A 27176-nucleotide genomic window follows, 5' to 3' on the forward strand; every position below is an offset into this window, starting at 1 on the left:
AGGAGAGAGACCGAGCGGCCGCAGAAACTGGGGATCCCCGCCAGGAAACCCCCGGCAGGACCGAGCCGCGGGCGACGGAGCCTGCAGCCTCAGATCCGGACTCCCGAGGACGCGTGAGCTGCGTCCTGGGCGATCAGTCACTGGTGTAGACCTGAATTTATGTTTAATGAAATTACTGTGTGCATATTACGGTTATTTGTTCATTTGGTGGCGCCGTTTCGCCAGTTGATCACGGTTTAAAACACCGGGAGTAACATCCGGTCTAGATTTGCACGTGGCTTAAAGAGGGTTACGCCATCTTTAAATACCACAGGAGCCCCGGCTTCTTTAAACATTGCAGCCACGTTTGAACTGCAGAGGTTCTGTATCATCTTTATTATTGCTTTGATTTCTTTTTTTCATTCCATGCATTTAACTTTCATTTCATTTTTATTGATTGTTGTTTTTCTAGTTAGTTAATGGTTTTATAATAACGTAGTGTGCCATTCAGGATTTATGTGGGGTGTTACGTTACCATCTTTTGACACCTATATGTGAATAAATTCTGATTGATATTTAATGAGTGGTTGTTATTTCATACAGATTTTGGTCATATCTGATTGTTTGAGCAGAGCCAGTGTTCGGATCTCACTCCTTCAATCAATAACTGGGTATAGCAATTACTTTGAGACTGATATTCTGCTGTTAAGTTATCATTTTCCCTGGACTAAGGCCCCAGGGTGGTGCCCCGAGGATTTTATTTATCATATTGGTCATTCCATTTGATAAATAGTCGACTTTATTAATTATTAATAATTCTTGAATAAAATTATTAATAAGCCTTCGATAACTGATCAGCTTAGCTACCTGAGTTGCACAACAGAGGAGTGACAAAAGAAAAAAAATAAAAATAAAACATACTTCTTGATTTTCTCGTCAGACTGCTGCTTGTCATTCTCCAGATCCATGATGGATTCCTGGGCCAGTTTCAGATCTCCCTCAAGCTTCCTCTTGGCTCTCTCAAGGTCCATACGGAGCTTTTTCTCTTGCTCCAGTGACCCTTCAAGCTGTCAGATGACAGATAATCATATTTGATGTAAATCACTGAAAACAATATAACTATGATGATGTAAATACAAAGTACAACCATAAAGTCAAGGAAATCATTTTCTTACGTCATCCACTTGTTGTTCCAGCTTTGTCTTGGACTTGGTCAGAGTGTTGACTTTGTCTTCCTCTGCCTGCAGGTCATCCAGTGTTTGCTGATGGGACTCCTGGAGAGCTTTCTTCTCCTTGGTCAGCTTGGCAATGGACTCATCTTGAGTAGCCATCTCTTCAGTGAGGTTTTTCACCTATAAATTAATATAAAATATATAATTTAATATAAAACAATGTAATCCCAACATCCATTCTTCCATTTTCTATACCCGCTTTATCCTTTACGGGGTCACGGGGGTGTGCTGGAGCCTATCCCAGCTCATTACAGGCGAGAGGCAGGGGTTGTCATCACAACAGGTAAAGACATTTATAATAAATGATTGCATTTCTGTTTGAATGCTATGTTTACATCAAACTGATTGTAACCTTGTTTTCAGTGGCATGTTTCTCCTTCTCCACTTTAGCCAAGGTGAGTTCCAAGTCGTCGATGTCTTTCTTCAGCTCAGAGCATTCATCCTCCAGCTTCCTCTTCTTGGCAGTCAGCTCAGCGTTGATTTCCTCTTCATCCTCCAGTCTCTCTGTTGTCTCTTTGAGTTTGGCCTCAAGCTGGATCTTGCTCTTAATGAGCCCCTCGCACCTTTCCTCAGCATCTGAGAGATTTTCCGTTTCCTGTATTTCACACATAACGTCTTGGGATTAACTGTACTGAACTTTAGGCCAACCATAAATGTATATACATATTAACAAATATCAGTTATTATTTTGTTCCAGTAAATAAAACCGCATTTACTGTGTCAGTTACTTACTGAAGCCACTTGGAGTTGCAGGTCATTCTTCTCTTGCAGGATGCTAACCATCTTCTCCTCTAGCTCCTTCTTTTTGGCCAGAGCTGTAGCCAAGTCTGTTTTCATCTTTTCATAGTTCTCCTTCATATTCATGAGCTCCTTCTCAGTCTCAGCACTCTTCAGAAGAGGCTTGATCTTGAAGTAGAGATTCATCCATGGCCAGTTTTTCACATTCATGAATGAGCGGATGTTGTACTGGATGCTGAAGATAGCTTCTCTAAAAAAAGAAACAAAAATGTTACCCATAGTATGCCACTGCCCTTGAATAGGGAGTTACCTACAAACAAGATGCAGTACCAAGTCTATAGAATATTTGTTTCTTCGCACTCATCTTCCACATTATTGCACTTGGGCCATGTTAATGAACTTTTGAACCTTTGGGCCTATTGAGAAATTACAGTGAGATTTCAGCTTTATTTTATGATAATACCTTCTCGCCATCATCTTAACAAACTCCTTCCTCATGACATATCCTCTGGCGAGAGCCTGAGTCATGGTCACCAGCTCAAACAGTTTCTCATCTCTCATCTCCTCAAGGGCACCCAGCAGACCAGCTTTGAAGAACACCTATGTTGTAACATGCACAATATTACATGACCGTATGGATGGGGAAGGTCATCATGTCCAAAATAATTGATATGATCCCACTGAAATGTACCTTAGTGTGTCCAAACTTGTACTGAGTGTGGTCCACATCAATGGAGCCCAGCAGCTTCTCTGAAGCTTTCTTGTTGTCAATGAACTGTCCCTCAGGGATGACGCTGGCATTCAATACCTTGTATCTGTATGATAAAATGGTGTTGGTTTCATATTTTTTTCATTTGCTTTCATACTTTGTAAAACACAGTATCATTGGAAAAACTACCATCACCTCTGCTTGAAGTCACCGTAGAGGATTCTGCTGGGGAAGCCCTTCCTACAGATTCTGATGCCTTCCAGCACACCGTTACACCTCAGCTGGTGGATGACCAAGAAGTTTTCCATAAGACCTGTTTATTGGAAACGTTTTAGTTTCAAATATTCCTTTTTATGACTGTAGATTTAAATCAGGATTTTTTACCTGGGGTCTTTGATTCATTGGGAATCAGGCAACGCACAAAGTGAGGATGAGTGCTCCTTAGGTTGGTCATCAGCTTGCCCAAGTTCTCCTGTGCATTGTAAACAAGATATTATTGTTTAGTGAATTGTGTAATTATGAGGTAAATTACTGTACAAAAGTGTTAGCACACTTAATAGTTTTTCTGTTTCATCAAAGTTTTAAGATATCGCATGTACAGACAAATGCCTAAAAGAAAAAGAAGACTTCCTCCGGGTAAAAATGAAGTGACAGTCCATACACAAAGTAAAACACAATATAGAGGGAAATTGTATTCGGTGTGGCCTCCCTCTCAACAAAACACAGATTTATGTCACATATGTCACTTCTTCTTCCGGCTCTCAGCGAAGGCGGACGCTTTTTCTGCTCCTCTCCAACCTTATTAACCTTCCCTGCTACTGCTTTGTCTGTCTCGTCTTCAGAGTCTCTCTTTTTCACTCCTCCGAAAACTCTACAACCCTACAACATGGAATTGATTAACTGGTCTCTCAGCACAATTGACCAAATTTTTGCGACAAGAAGCCAGGGGGGAAAGGGAGCCCCCTTGCCCCGACGGGACATTCTTTTCTGGATACACAATGGATTCTTACAAGAATTGGAAGCCTTTGTGTCTCAAAATTCTGTCTGTCGAGGATGTTGAAGACGCCTTCATAATTGGAATTATGATAGCAGGATTTCTCCTGATCATCCTCTTGATCGGAGGAGGGGGATTACTTGTGTATCGACAAACGCGTAATACGTTGACAGCTGTTTTGGCTCTCTCAAAGCTGCCGGACGTGGCTGAGGGGTCAAGCAAAGCTACCAATGCGCAAACTCTGACGCTGCGGGAGCAGAGCCGTAAGCTAGATGCGATTCTCGAACAGAATCGCAGGTTAGCGGTGGTGTTTGAGCTCATTGGCAAGATTGACAACACCTTGGAGAAGTTGGAAGCTCGGCTTGGCCGGAAGTGACCACAAATTCGTCTGATTGGAGTTGAACCAGAGACTGAAAGGCAGACGGAAAATTACTGGGCTGCCTGCTTCAAGAAATTGTTGCTTACCGTCCACACACACACACACTGCTGATAACCACATCCCCAGCCCACCATCTTCAACGCCTTCCCTGGCTCCCCCCTTATCATCAGCCCCCCTGACATGGACTTCGAGTTTGAGCGCCACGCTGCCGCGGCCCTCACTTGGATGAACTGTGCCCCCCCCCCCGCGACTTGCCCACTCCCCATTCCCAACAAGCTATGATGTTGTTTTGTTGTGTGTATGTTGCTTTTCTGTGCTGAGGTGTTTTTTTTGCACCTTGACACTAGGTATTAATACACAGTGTGAAGATGCCTTTTTTTCCCTCCTCCCTCCATCCCAGTGTCATCCTTCCTCTAAAAATGGCGTCCGTATTAATGGTGCCATCGGTGTAAACCGGAGTCAAGTTCTCTCGTCTGATTTATGTCTGACCTGGCAATAAAGCTTTTTCTGATTCTGATTCTGATTCTGATATAGATTTGGTTTAATTTTGATTTGAGAGACATAAGATCTTGTGCTTTCAGTATTTATCGTGATAAACTAAAAATTACATATGGATGGTTAAACATTGACAAAACATAAAAATTAGAAGAGGCCCAAGACTTCACAGTAATGTATGAAATTCATTTTTCATAACTACAAAAGTAAAACATACCCTGAAAAGAGCAGACACAGTCTGGAAGGAACCACCCTTCTTCTTCCCGTGTTTCTTGCTATCTGTATCAAAAAACACAAAATTTCAATCAAATGAAGAGGAAACAAAATCTTCAGACTTCATTCCTAAAACGTAATGTTCAACTTGTTTCTAAACTTACACCAAGTGATTTTGTTATACTTTCATACTGGTAACTGCAAACTTATTGCACCTTTATTGTAATGTATTTAAAGTCTCCATGTTGCACATGTTTTATGGAAAGTGTAAATATGGTGAATTTAAAAGTTTTCTGATTGATCTTTCTTTGTTGCTCACTATTATGTCTTACCATCAGCTCCAGCATGAGCTGCATACAATAAGCACATCAGTTTGTTTGCAGACTTCTGGTAGAGCTGCACCACTGAGTCGTTCAGTGGGTCCTTGTTCTTGTCCAGCCAGCCAGTGATGTTGTAATCCACTGTACCAGCATAGTGGACCAGGGAGAAGTGAGCTTCAGCCTTGCCCTTTCCGGGTTTAGGCTTCTCAAAGGCCTTGGTCTTTCCAAGATGCTGATCATGCAGCTTGTTCTTGAAAGTTGTATCAGAAGCTTTGGGGAACATGCACTCCTCTTCAAGGATGGAAAAGATGCCCATTGGCTAAGAAGGATTCACATTTTATGTTAAAACAGTCAACAAGCAGCTACTATCATTTTTATATGAACTAATTAATAACATGGTCACATACCTTCTCAATAAGCTCAATGCAGGCAGCCAAGTCCATACCGAAATCAATGAACTCCCATTCAATGCCTTCTTTCTTGTACTCCTCTTGCTCCAGGACAAACATGTGGTGGTTGAAGAACTGTTGAAGTTTCTCATTGGTGAAGTTGATGCAGAGCTGCTCCAAGCTGTTGAACTATAATTACAAAAAGGTATTTAATTTAATTGAAAAATGAATTTCAACTATCAAAACGCTAGGAATGATTTTTCAGTAACTCACATCAAAGATCTCAAATCCAGCAATGTCCAACACTCCAATGAAGGAGGATCTTGGCTGCTTTGTGTCCAACATCTCATTGATACGGATGACCATCCACAAGAACATCTTCTCATAGATAGACTTGCACAGAGCCGAGACAGAGTTGTTGACCTGTAGGAAGAGATTTTATCGGTGACATTATTCTCACTATATTTATTTCAAAATTCTTTAAAATAAATACGATTTATTTTGCATTGTTTTACTTACCTGTGGGACGGTCTGACCTTTGGTGACCATCTCATTTCCGACCTTGACCCTTGGGTAGCACAGAGCTTTCAGCAAATCAGCTGAGTTCAGGCCCAGCAGGTAAGCGATTTTATCAGCCACTGATGGAAAGAAGCACAATGGAGGCTAAATATTGATCAAATCAATTTTTTTTTTCCACACCGGACAATCTCTACAGTAAGCATGCAATTATTTTGTCAGTTACCCTCAGTGCCATCAGGTTCAGCCTGCTCCTCACGCTGCTTCTGCTTGAATTTCATGTTCCCATGATGCACCACAGCACCAGTCAGCTTGTAGATGTTGATCTTCTCTTCAGCATTGAAGCCCAAGATGTCGATAGCAGTCTGCACGGGAAAGGAAGTTTTCATTGCAAAATCTCTCTAAAAGGAAAGATGAAAATCAACAAAACACAATATATAATCTTACATCTGTTGCGATGAACTCTTCCACATCATCGATGCTCTTGACAGTGATTTCACCGTGACTGACCATTGGGTAGTCATACGGGTTGGTGGTGATCAGAAGAGCCTCTGAAAGAGTGGAAACCAAAAGCTTGAGATATTTTCCTGATATTGTTCACTCTTATTTTTTTAATCAATTTACAGTTTTATCAACATACCCAGCAGCTCAGCCTTGTGGCCAGTCATCAGCTGATAGAAGATATGGTAGCTCCTTTCTGCAGACAACTGGAAGGTGACTCGGGACTTCTCCAGCAGATCTGTCGATGATACGTTTGATTGATAACTCTGTCATACCTGGAACCACATTTGAACTAGGTTAAGTACAGTACATCATATGGGATCGTACATGTTTCAATATCAGCTGAAGCCAGCTTGCCAGAAGCGCCGAAGTGGATCCTGATGAATTTACCCTGAACAACAAGATAATGATAGGCATTATATTTTTACAGGAATTCAATTTGTAAATGTCTCAAAATCCAGGTGATGCGAACACTTACGAAACGGGAGGAGTTGTCATTCCTCACAGTCTTGGCATTACCATAGGCCTCCAGCAGTGGGTTTGCTGCAATGATTTGGTCTTCAAGGGAGCCCTGTAAGACATTATTTTGTTTTCATGAGCTTTATTTTCAATGAAACTTTTTCCTAGCCAATTGTTTCTCCTTGATGAATTCACCTGCATTTTGCCAGCGACTGGCTCCTTGTCCTTTTTGCCACCAAGAGCTGCAATTGTTGCAAAATATTGGATGACACGCTTGGTGTTGACAGTCTTTCCAGCACCGGATTCTCCACTGGGGTATAAGAGGCACATTGTAAATGCCCATGTCATTATTAATGACAATGTAAATATTTAGCAGGCAAACTTTTTTAATTTGTACCATACTCACGTAATCAGGATAGACTGGTTCTCACGATCTGAAACATAAAGCACAATTAGTTTTTTTGTTCCTTCAAAAAGTGTTGGCACCTTCTAACAGTGTAATACTTACCAGTGAGCATGAACTGATAGGCATTGTCAGAGATGGAGAAGATGTGGGGGGGAGCCTCAATCCTCTTCTTGCCCCTGTATCCTTCCACAACAATGGCGTCGTACACAGGAAGCCACTTATAAGGATTCACGACCACGCAGAACAATCCAGAGTAGGTCTGTTAGAGTAAACATAGGTAAAATAATAAATAGAGAATGAACACTGTATATAAATATTCACCTACAAGCTGAAAATGTTAAAGAAGGTTGAAACTTACGTAGATCATCCATGATGCATAACGCTCTTTGAGGTTATACAACACACAAGGCTCATTGAGGTGGGTCATCATGACCATGTCCTCAATTTTATCAAACTTTGGAGGGTTCCTGGGATGGATGTCTTCCTCTTTGACAGTGAGAGTCTGAACAGAAAACAGACGTGTTTTTTTCATACATCACTATTTGTATCCAGAATTTGGTGAAGCAACCTGAAACTTGTTCAATTTTGTACCTTTCCACAGTCAGTCTCAACTGTGGCTTTACCACCTTCTTTCGACACCAGTTTACCCTTGAGATACATCTCATCAACATCAGCCACAAAGAAGGCTGTTTTGGCATCAAAAGGAGCAGCCTGGGCTTCAATCCTCTCCTTCTCCGATTTTCTGAGGTAGATGGCCGCAGGGCCATAGGCCTCCATTTCTGCGTCCGTGCTCATGGTGGCTGTTTAATCGAGACTAAGAATGAATGACATTAATTCATTAATTCCAATATAGTTGTAATAAATTATCTTGATAATGTTTTTATATAAAAGATATATGCGTGTGTTATTGCATGCATATCTTACCTCAGTTTAGGTGAACTGTGTCCCAGATCTGTTGATGTCTAAAGATGCTTTTAAACAAAGATTGACATAATTATTGGAAGATGTAAAAGCTTACAATATCTTATATATCAGCTTAACTTAAGTTAAACTTGTAAAACTATGTTGGTTGAATGAATCAGTTTGCAGAAATTATGTCAGTAGCTGTTTTAATTTGAATCCTTATTAGTCTTTGCTTTTCTATGTCAATAGATTCCTTATACAAGCAAATATCTTGCAGATAATTGTTTAAGGCCACTCATGTTGAAACATGAATTATGCTTACATCCAAGAAAGTCCCTAATATGAATATTTTCAGAAGTTGTTACAAAGATTCTTCAAAAAAAATAAAAAAAGAATTATCACTCAGTGTCCACCGGTTGTTATCTGTATTTGGATAAGCAAGTAGCAAGAAGCAACACATATTACTTGACTGGAGTCACAGTCTGTTTACTCACCTGTGATGGGAGCCTATCAGTTCATGCAGAAGTGTGGAGCTGCCTCATTTATAGAGGGTGGGAGTGCTTGGTCAGCAGGAGGTACTCACTCACTTTTGGTCATGACATATAATCACCCTGTTGCTTATTTAGTGACACTGATGTTTATGGAAGTGCTACGCATAATAATAATAATAATAATAATAATAATAATAATAATAATAATAATAGTAATAATAATAATAATAATAATAATAATAAAGGGTTAATGTTGTTTTAGGATGTCTTACATTTAAATGTAATATTTTTTATTTTATTAGTTTTGTCTGGTCCACCATTCCCTTCAGGCACAGGCATATATGTGATGGTAACATAGCATAATTCACTGAATAGTATAAATTATGGTTTGTGTATGATTTCAATAAATACATGTGGTTTAATCAACATTACATTTCAGACATCTTGTTTACATTACTGGTGCTTTTGACCATTGTGAGTAGCTGTTGGGATTGGCTTTAGGAAATCAAATCAATTCCTTTGGTATTCAGTTGCAGAACTCTTGCACATTTGATATCTCTGAAATGTTACAATAGAATGAATATTGATGCAAATAGCAACAATAACTACATTATTACTTAAGAAAACTTTAATTAGGCTACATATTAACACGTTAAGGAAACCTCTAAATCTCTACTTGTCCCTGTAGTTCAGAAATGTGTTTATGCTTGTACTTGATATTATAAATATAAATTATGACTCTTTATTAATAGGCACAAAATCACATCAGAGCTTTTATATGCAATGTCACATGCAACTATGGAATATCAGCTGGAGATGCCCCCAAATGTTTCTGCTCTACAGTTACATGATGCTGGCACATCTCATAATAATGTTGTATAATTTGATAAGAGATATTACCATCAAAGTTAAATAAACCTTTATATATCACCCTGTATGTAGTCAAAACAGTTTCCTTTTCCCATGTATCAGGCCCATAAATAGTGTTTTCTTAATTTTTTTGGTATATTTTTCACATGCTTGAGAATGACAAGGAAGAACAAAGAAAATCTGTCTTAATTGTATCTTCGTTGCAGACATCAGTATGAATGGATCTAAAGACATACTGATGCCTGCAAAGAAGATGCAATAAAGACAGACTTTCTTTGAGATCCATTTGAATTAAATGTAAAGATAAGGGACGGCAAGGATATGTTTTTTTTAAAGTTCTTTCAGTCTGCATGTGTGTCTGTATGCTTGTGTATGCTTAGGTGTGCAAACTGAAAAATATTGATCATTTACCAGACTTGCATGCAGTGCATGTGCTTTGTTTCATCCATTGTTCCATCCATCCATCTATTTGGTGTTGGTGACATCAAATAGGGCATGCCAGGGCTATTTCTGTTTACTAAGCAGTATTTCAGCTGAGACATTTGGTTTTATGATTTATTACTAATTCCATTGGTATTCAGTTACTGAACTCTTCTGCATTTGACATCTTTGTATATAAGGAGAGAAAGTTATTTGGGGAAAATGAACTCCTGACAGAACAATGTTTGTGCTCGACAGTTACAGGATGCTGGCACATTCACATAATACAATCATAACATTACCCATAAAAGCTCAATTTCCAAATACATATATAAATCTCCCTACATGGAGATGAAAACATTTGGAGCATCTGAGATCAAGTCCAAAATAACTTCCACATAAAAAATGAACTTCATCCATGGCGTTATCAAAGGTGGCTCCTGCTGAGGAAGCATGATTCAAAGGTCCCAGTAAATCTCAAGCTCTCAAGCAACTTATAATGCTTCTGAATCTCGCTGTCTGTGTTATATAGACATATTTTAGTGTCACCATACAGTCCCTGTGGGAGGATACTGGTGTTGATGGAACTCAAAATGCATTCACACAGACACGCACATATAGGCAATGTAGATGAAGTGTACAATTGGAGTGGATACCTTTATCTCCTCCAAGTTCAGTCCAGGGCAAATAAGCTTGCATGACTTGGCCACATGTTGTTGGTTGTTTGTGACGTCTCAAAGAGAACATCGCACGGATAAAGGCCAGGGGCCTCATTTATAAAAGAGTGCGTAGGATCCATACTAAAAGTGCACGTAAACCCAAAAGCCGAAAATGGTGGGCGCAAAAAAAAATCTGGATTTATAAAACCGTGTGCACGCACACTTGCACGCAATGTTCGCTTTATAAATCACAGTCCAGCTGGAAGGTTGCGCAGGTGAATTCGCCTCATATCCCGCCCTCTACACGCCCACTTCATACCATAAATGGGCAATGCAAAGTAGTATTTGCATATGAATGAGCCTGCTGAGCATGCGCAGCGGCTTCCTGCAGCCTGTTTGGGCGTCAGAATGAATGAGACGTGTCGAGCCACCGTGCCACTAAATTTCACGGAGACTGAGATCGAGATGTTGTGGATGAGGTGGAGGACAGGAAAACGACATTATTTGGTGGTCACAGTAAAAGTAGTATATAAATAGTATAAAATAAAGCGAGTGAGTGGCAGCACGCCGTTGCTGCCCGTGAGTGTCATGGCGCAATTTCGCACTTTTCAAAATGATGTATTTGTCCCCCCCACTTTTTACAGTTTAAAAACTGTAGGCTCAGCCTGTAATTGCCAAACAAACAAAGTAGAGTGACAACAGACATGGACGCAGGGTGAGGGCCTCCTGGCTGCATGTCCAGCCCGTGCCGGGTGGTCGGGGTTCGCCTGGGTCCCGGTCCACCGGCGTGGGTTCCCTAGCTGCCTCTTCCGGTGGTCGTGGGGGTCCCACCCGCGGGTCCCCTCGGCTACCGCGGAAAAAACAAAGAAAAAACAACCATAACATCTATTAAGGACCAGGGGAAGTTACACATGATCCCTGTTTAATAAATTCAGTTTTTAGAGACTTTTACTATAAACTATATTCATCACAAATTGAACCATCTGACCAATCCATCAATCAGTTTCTTGGAAAAATTAATCTGCCGAAGTTACATCAGGAACAGGTTACGAATTTAGATTCACCGCTCTCAATAGGAGAACTTCATCAAGCTCTCCAACATATGCCTAATAATAAAGCTCCGGGCCCAGATGGCTTTCCAGCAGTATATTAGCACCAACATTTTATAAAATGATCCTAAATGTTAGGGAGAATAAAAGCTTACCCTTAAATATGAATTCTGCTAATATTAGCCTTATTAAAACCGGATAAGGATCCTTTGCTCCCATTGCGCTACCACCCAATATCATTGATAAATGTAGATCTTAAAATAATCAGCAAGGCTCTTACCAAACATCTGAAAAGAGTCACCCCTTCTATCATACATCCGGATCAAACAGGTTTCATTAAAGGTAGACAGTCTGCTACTAATACTCGTAGATTACTTAAAGGAGCTTGAGAGAAGAAATGAGACTCATTAGCGCCACTACGACCGTAAGGGTTACTACTGTATCCAAGCCGAGCGCTATTGAGAACACGCATGCAGCGTCATTTGACGTCACATCCGCAGGACAGCGCGGGAAATTCGGGCCCAGAATTGCAGCGCACTTTGCAGCACACAGCCTGTTCAAGGCAACGGAGAGATACGCTCATTCTTTTTGGTTTGGCACGCTTCATCTGACATTATTACTAGAAAACTTAAAACGTATACGCATTTTTTTCATAAATCCTGCCTCATGCTCCTTTAATATTATAGATTATTTGAGTATCAATAAACAGGAAACTACTATTATATCTTTAGACGCTGAAAAAGCATTCGATCGGGTAAATTGAAAGTTCCTATTGGCAACTTTACAAAATCTTTTATTGACTGGATAAAAATATTATATAGCTCTCCCAAGGCACGTGTAAGGACAAATGATCAAATCTCTACAAGTTTTAACTTGCAAAGAGGCACTAGACAGGGTTGCCCTCTCTCTCCGTCACTATTTGCAATATTTATTGAACCTTTAGCTGCAGCTATTAGACAAAATCAAAATATTAAAGGTATATAATGCAAAACATTAGAGCACAAAATAAGTCTTTATGCGGATGACGTACTACTCTTCCTCCAGAATTCACAAACTTCACTATCACAGGCAATTGCACTTATAGAGGGATTTTCATATCTGTCTGACTATTCTATTAATTGGTCTATATCCACAGTTTTGCGTGCTAACTGCAATTTTAGGAATATAGCCAATACTAAATTACAATCAAGGAACATTAGATATTTAGGCATAAATATCTTCCCTAGGCTGTCAGAGTTAATAAAATTAAATTATGTTCAGCTTTTAAAGAAAATAGAAGATGATCTTTCCTGATGGAACTCTCTTCCCATTTCACTCATGGGAAGAATAGTCAGCATTAAAATGATGGTTTTACCAAAAGTAAATAATTTTTTCTCAATGATACCATCTAAACCCCCTCCTTCTTGGGGGGGTCCGGGGATCGGCCGTCCCCTGGCCGGGGGGTGCACGGCGGCGGGGTGGAGTCATTCTCAGGTGTCTATGTCTTATGTTGTCAGTATGAATGGAGGGATGTTGGACCATATTGGCTCCCCCTCCTTCCCCCCCTACACGATTCATACGCACATAGGCGAAGGAGCGGGGGGTCCGGGGCGTAGGGGACATTGTCCTGCGTGGCCCGGCACTCACGGTTTTAATAACACTGTAGACACCAATGATTCTAAGAGCATGTTCGCGTCAAGGTTTATAATAAAATTTGCTGATGACTCCGTGATTGTCAGCCTCCTGCAGGACCAGTAGGTGGGCCATGGACCTGTCCTTGATTATTTTGTTAGATGGTGTGATAACTCTTACCTGCAACTCAATGTGTCAAAAACAAAGGACATGATTCTTGATTTTCGGAAGAATCCGCCTGTCATAACTCAAACCTTTCTTAAAGGCACAGCAGTGGAAGTAGTCAGCCAGTATAAGTATCTAGGCACCATCGTGGACAACAAACTGTCTTTTGGAATCAACTCAGATGCTATCTGTAGGAAGGCAAATCAGATATTGTTTTATCTGAGAAAACTGAGATGTTTTAACGTTGATAAGAAGCTTCTTAAAATGTTTTATTCATCTTTTATTGAGTCTATTTTAACTTTTGCTTTGATCTGCTGGTTTAGTAACCTCAGCATTTTAAATAAAAACAAGCTGAGGAATGTGGTCAAACTCTGCCAGAAAATAATTGGCATTAGCTTGAATGATCTGGATTATATCTATCAAGCCAGAGCCACTCAGAGGGCAAAGGCCATTTTGGCGAACCCTCACCATCCTCTTCATGCTGAGTTTCAGCTTCTCCCGTCTAAGAGAAGGAACACTTTTCCCTGTAGGGCCAAATCAAACAGATACCTCAAATCATTTATCCCATCTGTGGTTAAGTTTTTGGTAACAGCCTATAGGGGGAACAATGCACCCGTTTACTGTAATGACTGTATTTACTATATTTATTTTATTTATTGTATTGTGTGTTTGAAGTGGGATATGTGTGTTGTCCTGTTGTTGCAAACCAAATTGCCCTTCGGGGACATTAAATATTTTCAAATCAAATCAAATCAAAATCCATCCATCCATACATACAAGACTACATACATACATGTATACATTCGTCACTGATGTTTATGGAAGTGCTACACATAATTCTTGGTGACTACGGCTTTTAAACAAAGTGCATTAATTATGACATGATCCCAAATGATTTGGGTCTATATGATGACAAATATGGATGTAATTATTATTATTAATAATAATAATCCATCCATCCATCCATTATCTATACCCGCTTTATCCTTTGCAGGGTCACGGGGGTCTGCTGGAGCCTATCCCAGTTATTTTCAGGTGAGAGGCAGGGGTTACACCCTGGACAGGTCACCAGTCCATCGCAGGGCCACATAAACACACAAACCATGCACACATGCACACTCACGCTCACACCTATGGGCAATTTTAGAATCACCAATTAACCTAATATGCATGTTTTTGGACTGTAGGAGGAAGCCAGAGTACCCGGAGAGAACCCACGCAAGCACGGGGAGAACATGCAAACTCCACACAGAAAGGCCCCTGCCGGGCCTGGGAGTCGAACCAGGGACCTTCTTGCTGTGAAGCAACAGTGCTAACCACTAAGCCACCGTGCTGCCCATAATAATAATAAAATAATAAATAAATAATAATAAAGGGTTAATGTTGCTTCAAGATGTCTTACATTTAAATGTAATATTTTTTATTTTATTAGTTTTGTCTGGTCCACCATTCCTTTCAGGCACAGGCATGTGATGGCCACATAGCATCATTCACTGAATAGTATAAATTATGGTTTGTATATGATTTCAATAAATACACATGATTTAGTCGACGTTACATTTCAGACATCCTGTTTACATTACTAGTGCTTTTGACCATTGTGAGCAGCTGTTGGGATTGGCTTTAGGAAATCAAATCAATTCCTTTGATATTAACTCTTGCACATTTGATATCCCTGAAATGACAAAAAGCTTACCATTAAGTGATGGTAAAATTAGAGCTGCATCAGTATATACTTAATACATTCTTATATTCTTGTTATAAACAAAAAATATATATGAAGGACTCTGGGAGAAAATTAACTCTTATAATAGAATGAATATTGATATAAATAGCAACAATAACTACATTATTACTTAAGAAAACGTTAATTAGGCTACATATTAACATGTTAAGGAAACCTCTAAATCTCTACTTGTCCCTGTAGTTCAGAGATGTGTTTATATTTGTACTTGATATTATAAATATAAATTATGTCTCTTTATTAATAGGCACAAAATCACATCAGAGCTTTTTTGTGCAATGTCAGATGCAACTATGAAATGTCAGCTGGAGATGCTGGAGATGTTTCTGCCCTACAGTTACAAGATGTTTTGCACGTCTCATATTAATGCTGTTTAATTTGATAAGAGATATTACCAATCAAATTTATTATGAATGGATCTAAAGATATACAAATGCCTGCAATGAAGATGCAATAAAGACAGATTTTCTTTTAGATCCATTTCAATTATCCATCCATCCATCACCCATACCTACCTCTTCCTTTTGGACCCTATCCAAGCTCTCTTCGACCAAAAGGCAGGGGAATCATGACTGTGACTATCACGATTTTGCAACACACTGTTTGGTGTTGGTGGTATCTCAAATAGGGCATGCCAGGGCTATTTCTGTGTACTAAGCAGTATTTAATTCGCTAAAGGGATACATGGGAGAAAAAGAAACAGCCTCTTTTTATTTTTTGTGTTCTTCATTTAGAATATGTTTTCAAAAGTATTCATAGCACTTTGAATAAATGTCTGTTGAGCATCTGCCATAGGACTCAATTATTATAGAAACTCTTAAAATGATAAAAGCTTTTTAGTCCAAAAGATGGTCCGCTAATGTTTGCTAGTGTAGACAAAATGACTGAAAAATTCACTGAAGAATGTGGCACATGGTTTATTTATGACTCCAATAAATGTAGATCTGGGTTAAAGAGGCATTTAAGTTCAGACATGCTTTTAACATAAAAAGTATTTTTGAACATCGAGAGCATCTAAGAAATTTGGTTTTATGATCTTTTACAAATGCCATTGGTATTCAGTTACTGAACCCTTGTACATTTGACATCTCTGAAATGACAGAAGGTTCAGCACTAAATGGCACCAATGGTAGAGCTGCATCAGCATGGACTTCTTAGCTACTAGCTCTCATGTCAAGTATATAAGGAGAGAATTGTAAAACTAAGTTTTGAGAGCAAAAATCAACTCCTGAAAAAACAATTGTTTATAAAAACTTCGTGCCTCAAGCCCCACAATACGGTTTGACGTACATGCACGAAAATCACTACACACCTGTATCATGTCGCAACTTAAAGAAAAGTCTCTTGGCGCCATGGCCGAAATCGAACAGGAAGTCGGCCATTTTGAACATTTTGAATTAATCGTCGTCATTTTGGCGCAATTTATGCCATTCCTTCGGCAGTTAATACGGCCCGAACCGTAACGTGCACCCAGGTGTGTTATACATCAAAATGTGCGTCTTCATCCTGCGACGACGCGCATTCCTTTTCTCTTTCAAAAGCGTTACCGTGGCGACGCTAGACGCCAAAAAGCGCGTCCCCCCTTCATATGATTGGTCCATATTTGATAGTTCCCCAAAAGTCACCAAATTTTGCACGCAAGCCAGGCCTGGCGATAAATTTGATATTTTATGATTTGCATTAATGGGCGTGGCCTAACGGCTCAACAGCGCCCCCTAGAAAACTTTGTGCCTCAAGCCCCACAATACGGTTTGACGTACATGCACGAAAATCAGTACACACCTTTATCATGTCGCAACTTAAAGAAAAGTCTCTCGTTGCCATGGCCGAAACCGAACAGGAAGTCGGCCATTTTGAACATTTTGAATTAATCGCGTAATTTTGACGCAATTTATACCATTCCTTCGGCAGTTAATACGGCCCGAATCGTAACGTGCACCCAGGTGTGTTATACATCAAAATGTGCGTCTCGATCCTGCAACGACGCGCATTACTTTTCTCTTTCAAAAGCGTTACCGTGGTGACGCCAAAAAGCGCGCCCCCCCCCTTTATCTGATTGGTCCATATTTGATAGTTCCCCAAAAGTCATAAAACTTTGCACACAAGCCAGGCCTGGTGATACATTTTATATTTGACCTTCGTTGGTATGAATTAGCCCTGCCCCTTCTTCTGATTGGTTGATATTTGATAGATCCTATTTTCTGCCATAACTTTTAAATGGTATGACATACAGAGTCTTGGGTGGTGTCATCGGACTCGTTTTTGACTCCTTCACCTTAATTGGTGCAAATTAGCCCCGGCCCTTTTTCTGATTGGTCGATATGTGATACTTCCGATTTTCTGCAATAACTTTTGAATGGTTTGACATAAAGACTCGTGGTTGGTGTCATCGGACTCGGTTTTGAGTCCTTGACCATAATTGCTGCAAATTCTCCCCGCCCCTTGATCTGATTGGTTGATACCTGATAATTCCTGCTTTCTGCCATAACTTTTGAATGGTTTGATATAGAGAGTCGTGGGTGGTGTCATCTGACTCGGTATTGAGTCCTTGAACATAATTGGTGCAAATTAGCCCCGCCCCTTCATCTGATTGGTCGATATCTGATAGTTCCTACTTTCTGCCATAACTTTTGAATGGGTTGTGATAAAGACATGTGGGTGGTGTCATCGGACTCGGTTTTCAGTACTTGACCATCATTGGCATGAATTAGCCCCGCCCCTTCTTCTGATTGGTCGATATTTGATAGATCCTATTTTCTGCCATAACTTTTAGATGGTTTGACATAAAGAGTCGTGGGTGGTGTCATCGGACTCGGTTTTGAGTTTTTGAACATAATTGCTGCAAATTAGCCCCGCCCCTTCATGTGATTGGTCGATATCTGATAGTTCCTACTTTCTGCCATAACTTTTGAATGGGTTGTGATAAAGACATGTGGGTGGTGTCATCGGTTTGGTATAGAGAGTTGTGGCTGGTGTCATCCGCTAAATGTCCAGGCTTCCACTGCAGCACACCTGAACGTGCACAAGGGTGCGGGGGCCCGTTCATCGCTGCTTGCAGCTTTAATTATTATTGTTATTATTTTATTAAATGTAATTTTCTGAACTTGTTTGTGTGCCTTTACTTTTATTTCTTATTATTTTATACTTATTATCAATCCAAAAGTTGATAAATTGGGGGGTGTAAGTATGCTGACATTCATCCTGCAGTGGCAGTGAGGTGATTAGTATCTTACCTGAATGCATTAAGTGAAGGGAGCATTATTTGATAAGATGTTACTGGACTATCAAATTATGCTACTATGAAATGGATTTAACATGATTGATATGGGATGTTGAGTATTTGATCCTTCAAAATACACTACCCATGACATGAATTGCATTGCACTTTGTGAACATTATACGATAAATAGAAAAAAAAACGATTTTATCACTTTATTTGATATTCATTCAGTCATTGGCCTTTATTTAACCAGGCAGGTCAAAAAGAACACATTCTTATTTACTAAGACGGCCTGGCAAGAGACAAGGGCCACTTGGGGGAAAAGGAAGTGGGCTAGGGAGCAGGGGCGTTTCTTGGGACTGAGAACATTGGGGGCTGAGCCCAGACCCTTATAGGGAAGGCTATGGGATCCTACCTGGGGAAAAAAGCTCAATGCTTTCTTGAGCCTTATTGCGTCTTGTCTACAGCCAAACACTGCCAAAATGTACCAGAATAAAACATATTATATTGATAGAAACAGGATGATTCACTTATAGATAACACAGGAATTAAAGCAAAAAGAGGTTGGTTCAACTAGAATATGGTGTAAAAGTTAACTTATTTCAATAATTCAACTAGAATATGGTGTAAAAGTAAATGTATTTCAATAATTCAACTAGAATTTGGTGTAAAAGTTAACTTATTTCAATAATTCAACTAGAATATGATGTAAAAGTTAATTTATTTCAATAATTCAACTGGAATATGGTGTAAAAGTTAATTTATTTCAATAATTCAACTAGAATATGGTGTAAAAGTTAATATATTTCAATAATTCAACTTAAAAGGTGAAACTAATATATTACCTAGTCTTATTACATGCAAAGCAAGATATGCTGAACCTTTATTTGTTATAATTTTGATGATGGAATTTTTGAATTATTGATTTCATAAAATATTCTCTAATTCATTTTTTATTTGGGGTTTTCATAAACTGTGAGCCATAATCAGAGAGCAGCGTCTTGCTGGTGCAGGTAACTGCTGGACGCAGATGCGTGACGGACACTGGCTGATTTATGGTTCCGCGTTGCACCAACGCAGAGCTTACGGCGTATAATAAGCGGGGACGCGAACGTACGGTGCGCATTGCCGCGTACCCTATGCCGTCGATTTAACGCGGAACCATAAATCAGGCTTAACGCGGGCGAAATTGTCAGTTTTCTTTTCGTCTTTTCAACTGAGCACGCAAACACAAACTGAGGATGCAATGCTTGCTTATGCACCCTCGTAGAACCGGGCCTGGCCTAATATATGTCCGTATTGGTTCAATACGGAACTTTTAATTCCCAATTCCCAAGCCCTACCTGGAGGTGAAGCCCGAGTCCTCCCGGCTGTCTGGCACACACATATAAAGATCTGGGCACAGACACAGCAGGTCCTGTTGTCCCGCCACAAAGATTTTGCTGGCCTTAATGTTTCCTGTGTTTTATTTTGTTCATTATTGTTAAATTTAGTGTTGATGTGTGTGTGACAGACGTGTGTATGGGGGGTTAATGAAAATACGGGACAAATCGCGTCTCGTATTAGTTCAATACGGGAAGCAATCCATCTCTCTGATTGGTCTTGGTGTCTCGACGTCAATTCCTGTTGCATTCACTGATAATGGAAAACTACAACTTCTTTAGTGACTCGTAATGTACAGTTATGATTTTTTTCTTCTGAAGTTGAATTATCCGGGGCTAAAGAAAAAACGTTCGGGGCTAAAGCCCCGGATGCCCAGGCCAGGCGACGCCACTGCTAGGGAGTAAAACACAGTAAAATTGTAGCTCTTCAAGGGTAGAAAACCATTAGGTAGCATTTTTCGATAGGGTAGCAAAAATCGATAGACTATCGGTTTATGCGGCGGTAATTTTTCGACGAAGCAGCAGAAATCAACAGAACACCAGCAGTCACGTGATAGCTTTCTGCCAGTATTCCATGTGCGAAAGCACTGTTGAGTTTGATAACGTGGTGTGCATCCTCTCAAAACTGTAGCTGTTGCTGTTGCTAACGGGATGCTATGACGTGGCTGCCGTGATGGGACAAGTGACGTGAGGCGATCATCCAGCACATCTGCACTCAGAGTCACTGGGGGGGGGTTGTAGCCCCGCAGTTGGAACACTTGACAGGGTCCTTATAGTCTCTAATGAAGCTAATATATTATTGAGTAAAGTTGTTGCTTCAGTCAGTTGTTTTTGGCTGCAGTTATTTTGATTGCTCTATCAAGCAATCAAAATAACATTTATTTTGATTGCTCTATCAAGCAATCAAAATAACATTTATTTTGATTGCTCTATCAAGCAATCAAAATAACTGCCGGGGAAAAAAAAATCGCGCTAACCAACCCACTTCGGTTTCAACTGAAATGACTTCCGTTTCAACTGAAATTTTCAGTTGTGTGTGTGAGAGGATTTCACCAGTGTGTGTGAGAGGATTTTCAGTTGTGTGTGTGAGAGGATTTTCAGTTGTGTTTGTGAGAGGGAAAAAATTTCAACTGTATATATGAGCAGATTTCACTAGTTTGTGTAAGAGCGTTTCAGTAGTATCTGTGAGCACATTTTAGTTGTATATGTGAGTGGATACATTTCCAGTTGTATGTATAAGAGCATTTCACCTGTGTGTATGAGAGATTTCACAAGTGAGTGTGAGAGGTTTTCAGTATAGTGTGTAAAAGAGTTGCATTTCATATGTGTTTATGAACGCTAATTCAGAATTATGTCCCTCACAGCACCTCATACTCTGCTTCCTTAATGGAAGGCATGTCAGTCCTCGAAGATACTCGAAGTATTCCTTTCACTGTCCGACGATGTCCCCAGTTGAGGTCAACAGTTCCCCACCTGCACCGTAAACGGTGTTGGCAGAGTACTGCTTCCCCTCTCTGAGGTGCCGAACGGTTCGCCAGGATTTCTTCGGGGCTGGCCAAAAGTCTTCCTCCATGGCCTCACCGAACTTCTCCCAGACCCGAGTTTTTGCCTCCAGGACTAACAAGCTGCGGCTTGCTTGGCCTGTGGTACCTATCTACTGCGTCAGGAGTCTCCCAGGCCAACAAGGCCTGGTAGGACTCCTTCTTCAGCCTGACGGCATCCCTTACTTTCGGTGTCAACCCCCGGGTTCTCGGGTTGCCGCCACGACAGGCACCAGATACTTTGCGTCCACAACTTTGAGCTGCCGCGTCTACAATGGAGGCAGAGAACATGGTCCACTCAGACTGAATGTTACCATTCTCCCTCGGAATTTGTGAGAAGTTCTCTCGAGATGAGAGTTGAAAACTTACCTGACAGAGGGCTCAGCCAGACGTTCCCAACAGACCCTCACAATACGTTTGGGTTTGGAGACACAAGCTAGGAGGGAGAACCCTCACCTTCTTGACATCTCTGGAGACACTGTGCATATGGTTTCCAATGCTTCCAAGGCACCCTTGAGCCCATTCAGCTCAGAAGTGGAAGATTTCTGCTCTGATGTATACTATGACATCGAGAAGTCACCCAGGCAGAAGGAGATTTTTTCAGGGTTTCAGAGTCTGCTCCATCTTCCTCATAAGAGCTTGATCAGACCAATCAGCAGCAGATTTATTCAGATGCTGGAGGTATGCAGCATGCTGAATGAGCATGTCGAGTGAAAACACAGGCTAACCAGAACCGCAAGACACGGTGTCTTCAGTGCTCTTCACAGATTTCAAAAGAATGAAAGACATGATCGACTTGTTCCGAGGTATCTTAAGATAAGATAAGATAAGATAAGATAAGATAAGATAAGATAAGATAAGATAAGATAAGATAAGATTTTATTAATCCCACACTGGGGAAATTCATGTCAAAGCAGTAAGAGAACACGATAAATAAAAATAAACTATACACATACACACACATGCTGTATACACTATGAACACTCGGGCTGTGTAAAATATTGCACAATGATGAACTAGCAGCAGAAGATTGACTTGTATGAGTAGGCAAACTTATAGCAACTATAGCAACTGAAAATGTGGAAAACGGTCATAATATTGTGTAGTTGATAACAGTGTTTTCTTGTTATGAATAGTGTTGGAGAGTGGACCGGAGAGTGTGCTCCAACTATAGGGGGATCACACTTCTCAGCCTCCCCGGGAAGGTCTACGCCAGGGTACTGGAGAGGGGATTACGGCCGATAGTTGAACCACGGATTCAGGAGGAACAATGCGGTTTTCTTCCCGGTCGCGGAACACTGGACCAGCTCTATACCCTCCGCAGGGTGCTCGAGGGTTCATGGGAATTTGCCCAACCAGTCTACATGTGAGATTTGTGGATCTGGAGAAGGCATTTGACCGCGTCCCTCGTGCCATCCTGTGGGGGGTGCTCAGTGATTATGGAGTCCGGGGCCATCTATTAAGGGCTGTCCGGTCTCTATATGATCGGAGCAGGAGTTTGGTTCACATTGCCGGCAGTAAGTCAGACTTGTTCCCGGTGCATGTTGGACTCCGGCAGGGCTGCCCTTTGTCACCGGTCCTGTTCATAATTTTTATGGACAGGATTTGTAGGCGCAGCCAGGGGCCGGAGGGGATCGGTTTGGGTACCACAGGATTTCGTCTCTGCTTTTTGCAGATGACGTTGTCCTGTTGGCTTCATCGGACTGGGACCTTCAGCATGTGCTGGGGCAGTTTGATGCCGAGTGCGACGCGGCAGGGATGAGAATCAGCACCTCCAAAACCGAGGCCATGGTTCTCCACCGGGAAAGGGTGGCGTGCCTTCTCCGGGTGGGTGGAGAAGTCCTGCCTCAGGTGAGGAGTTCGGTCACCCGGGAGGAGCTCGGAGTCGAGCCGCTGCTCCTTCACATTGAGAGGAGTCAGCTGAGGTGGCTTGGGCATCTGTACCGGATGCCTCCTGGACGCCTCCCTAGGGAGGTGTTCCAGGCACATCCCTCCGGGAGGAGACCCCGGGGAAGACCCCGGACACACTGGAGAGACTATGTCTTTCAGCTGGCCTGGGAACGCCTCGGACTCCCCTCGGAAGAGCTGGAGGAAGTGTCTGGGGTGAAGGAAGTCTGGGCATCTCTGCTGAGGCTGCTGCCCCCGCGACCCGGGAACGGATAAGCGGTGGACGATGGATGGATGGATGGATGGATGGATGGATGGATGGATGGATGGATGGATGGATGGATGGATGGATGGATGGATGGATGGATGGATGGATGGATGGATGGATGGATGGATGGATGGATGGATGGATGGATGGAATAGTGTTGGGAAGGGTACTTTTAAAATGTACGTACTTTGTAACATATTCCGATAGATTATTCAAGGTGTGTAACATATTCTAAAGACTTGGAATACATCAGCATTGTCTTACATTTTAAAACGTTTGAATCAGGCTGCTATGTAGGGATGGGAACCTTTCACCTTTGAGCCGATACCATACCAGTTCTCGGTACATGGGAATCAGTACCGGTACTCAACGCTTTTACGTTGTTTGTCAAATAGAAAGTAATTGCAGTGTGAGAATCTTACACATAAAAGCATGTACAAAGCAAGTAGACACACACACATGTATATATATCCAAGGGCCTGACACCATGTAAAAATTATTCTGCCTCCAATCACTTTTCATATTGAAAATCAGCCATTTTTGTTAATTTTGTTAAAAAAGAAATCCAGTGCACACTTTATTAGATTGCCAATATAAAACCTGTTAAAAAAATGCAATATTTAGTCGTTTTGATAAGAAGTGGGGTGGATTGAAAGATTTGTGCAAAAAATCAGAAAAAATAAATAAATAAATTATCCAATATATTTTTATAGCAGCTGTATTGGTGGACATTTATATCCTTAAGGAAGGTCCCCAGAGGGTTAAATTGTAACTGCAACTAAATGCCATTCATATTTTGCATTTTAAATACGTAATCATGAATAGAGGTATTCAGTTACTTCTTGGTTGTGCACTGGTTGTGAGTTTTAATTATTACTCTTGAAAAATATCAAATTAATTTATTAATTTATTTTTAATATATTTTGTGTTGTTTGCAGGTGTCCTTCCAACATTTCAAGGATTCGTGGAAAAAACTGCACCAGGAAAAACCAATGGTTCACCTGCTGCATGTGGAAATGGTGGCCCTTGAGAGAGAGCTTCTCAGCACATTTATGAAGACAGAGACTATCCCACTGAGTGTAAAGGAGATCCTCAAGGTTGATGTCCAGACCAGAGATTTGCGGCTGTCAAACAAAATGCTTTGTGTCGGAAGGTTCTCCTATTCTGCGATGACCAAGGCCCGTATTCAGAGAAAAATATGGGTTTGAAATATCTACAGCTCTCTCAGAGAAGGGTACATGAAATCAGCGGAGATCCTACTCAAAAATCTTGCCCTGGACAACAGCATAGTAACATAGTAGTCTCTGCTCTGAGTCCATCTCTAATGCAGTGTGAATCTGTCTGTGGAGCCCATATCACATTAGGGGAGGCCTTGCCCAATGTTGTTCCCCCAGAGGAGCTTGGTGGACTACAAGAAGAGGCTCTCGCATACCAGATTGATACAGACACCTTATGCCCAGACGTACATTGAAGAGGATGGCCGAGTAGATGTAAACTGGTGGAGCCGACTTGCATCTCTGAAAAATCTAGAGAGAGGTGTGAGGTGTCCCACCCTCTGTTACAAATTGTTACAATAGTACGAGAAAATCAAAAGTCTGGCAACCACCTCATCTGCACCAACCAGACATCCTCCCTCCTCTGGACCAGCAACCACCTCCTCTGGACCAGCACCCACCTCCTCTGGACCAGCAACCACTTCCTCTGAGCCAGCAATCACCTCCTCTGAATCAGCCAGACATCCTCCTTCCTCTGCACCAGCAACCACCTCATGGAGGGGGAGTCAAGGAAGATAAAATAAGCAGAGATCAGAAAAAAAGAAAGTATTAATGACCTGGACCACCCATATATATATATATATATATATATATATATATATATATATATATATATATATATATATATATATATACATAAATACACACACACACACACACACACACACACACACACACACACACACACACACACACACACACACATACATACATGCATATTGTCCTTTACTGAATTAAATGGTTGCTTGTAGGTCATCTTATACCCTGTCAAACACAATGACAACGAGCAAAACTTGATTTCAAAAGCATCCATAGTGAAAAGAAAAATATTCAAAAGTTGTCATTTTTGTTGCTGGCCAAATTGCCGAGCGCATGTGCCCCTGCTCAAGGGAAAAAGTTCAGGCTCAAGATTTTTTGGGAGAAGAGGAGGCCATGCTAAGAGGCTAACAGACAGAAAGTGTACCAGGGACTGGTGGCAATGAAAGTTATACTGAAGAGAAAAAATGTGGAAGTGTTGAATTAAAGACAGAAGTTTACCAGATATAGTATTATTTTATCAGAAAACAATCAAAGTTTAGACAAAAAAAAGTCTGGAGGAATCAGAGCCTGCAACACCGTGCAACTGCGACAGACTGCAAACAACATGTGTTGCAATACGTTACCCAATCAGGAGACACAAGTCAGCTGATCAATGAACAACGTTTGTGCTTTACAGCAGAGCCATCGCAAGGGTTGTGCGAACACCCCAAGGGCCTTGCACTATTGGCTGTTGTTTTTTTTTTTTTTTTTTTTTTCCTTCTTTCCCTTATAAATATCAACAGTCACGTTCCATTACAGACCTAAATGTGTACTAGTCTGTGCATATCAATAAATATATATGTGCAATGAGGTGCTTGCTGATTGATGTCGCTGTGCGTGTCTGTTCAATACAACTGCGTCAGACCAAGCGCATTGACACAAGGTGCTCTGATCGAGACGGGTGGAGTATGTAACAAACTGTCACACAATGTCGAGAGAACGAGACAGTTTCAGGAAATGTCCATCAGGGAATGAAAAAAGAAAAAAACGAAAGAAAATGGAAGAGTTTAATGCCTCTCTGAAAGGCTTGTTTGATAAATTTGTTACAAAAATCACTGATCCGACCGGGTCTCAAGCAGCCGCGGGGCCCCGCGTCGGGGCAAGCTGAGATGATGATGAGGCAGGGGAAGGTATCCAGTATTTTGCTAATTGGAGAGTTAAAATTGCGCATATAGACACCCGATCTTACCCGAAAAACCCCAAAATTTGGCCCTGCACCGGCCATTTCGCACAAGGCCTCGCAAATCTCCCAGACGGCTCTGCTCTACAGTTACAGAATGCTGGCAGCCTGGCACATTCACATAATACAATCATGACGTTACCCATAAAAGCTCAATTTCAAAATATATATATATCTCCCTACATGGAGAGGAATAGTTGGAGCGTCTGATATCAAGTCCAAAATAACTCCCACATAAAATGAACTTAATCCAGCTGCTGACGTGATTAAAGGTGGCTCCTGTTGCTCAGGAAGCATGATTCAAAGGTCCCAATAAATCTCAAGCTCTCAAGCAACTTATAATGTTTCTGAATCTCGCTGTCTGTGTTACATAGACATGTTTCAGTCGTCACCATCCAGTCCCTGTCTGAGGATGCACCCGGTGGTGCCCGGAGCCCCCTCTCTGCTGACGGCTGGTGCTGTTGCCTCCTCTCCTCCCGCTGCTGCTGCCGACAGGGCGACTGTCTGGGATCTCTCAGCTGCGGCTGCCGACGGAGCTCCGGTCCGGACCAGCCCAGCGGCGGCAGCATGTCCGACGGACCTTGACGCTGCCGCCTCCGCTCC

General features: G+C 41.3%; 1 protein-coding gene across 2 annotated transcripts in view; it reads right to left on the reverse strand.

The window, feature by feature from the left end:
* LOC133421732 (myosin heavy chain, fast skeletal muscle-like) overlaps positions 1–27176 on the reverse strand; it is a 67277-nt gene that overhangs the window by 7203 nt on the left and 32898 nt on the right. The window contains exons 1-24 of one of the 2 annotated variants that reach the window (XM_061711474.1): positions 8255–8303; positions 7922–8144; positions 7689–7832; positions 7433–7589; positions 7331–7358; positions 7120–7234; positions 6944–7036; positions 6793–6856; positions 6605–6703; positions 6412–6515; positions 6191–6329; positions 5968–6086; positions 5722–5871; positions 5467–5637; positions 5072–5378; positions 4744–4805; positions 3043–3130; positions 2854–2971; positions 2641–2764; positions 2413–2549; positions 1944–2199; positions 1564–1806; positions 1155–1331; positions 901–1046 (exon numbers count right to left, since the gene is read on the reverse strand). In XM_061711474.1, coding sequence (XP_061567458.1) covers positions 901–1046; positions 1155–1331; positions 1564–1806; positions 1944–2199; positions 2413–2549; positions 2641–2764; positions 2854–2971; positions 3043–3130; positions 4744–4805; positions 5072–5378; positions 5467–5637; positions 5722–5871; positions 5968–6086; positions 6191–6329; positions 6412–6515; positions 6605–6703; positions 6793–6856; positions 6944–7036; positions 7120–7234; positions 7331–7358; positions 7433–7589; positions 7689–7832; positions 7922–8125 — 3245 coding nt within the window. In that variant the 5' untranslated portion in view covers positions 8126–8144; positions 8255–8303. Of the gene's footprint in view, positions 1–900; positions 1047–1154; positions 1332–1563; positions 1807–1943; positions 2200–2412; positions 2550–2640; positions 2765–2853; positions 2972–3042; positions 3131–4743; positions 4806–5071; positions 5379–5466; positions 5638–5721; positions 5872–5967; positions 6087–6190; positions 6330–6411; positions 6516–6604; positions 6704–6792; positions 6857–6943; positions 7037–7119; positions 7235–7330; positions 7359–7432; positions 7590–7688; positions 7833–7921; positions 8145–8254; positions 8304–27176 lie in introns of those variants that run through there. The other variant, XM_061711473.1, reaches the window with a different exon arrangement.

This window comes from Cololabis saira, chromosome 21 (genome assembly GCF_033807715.1).
Source record: "Cololabis saira isolate AMF1-May2022 chromosome 21, fColSai1.1, whole genome shotgun sequence".
Taxonomy (NCBI): Eukaryota; Metazoa; Chordata; class Actinopteri; order Beloniformes; family Belonidae; genus Cololabis; species Cololabis saira.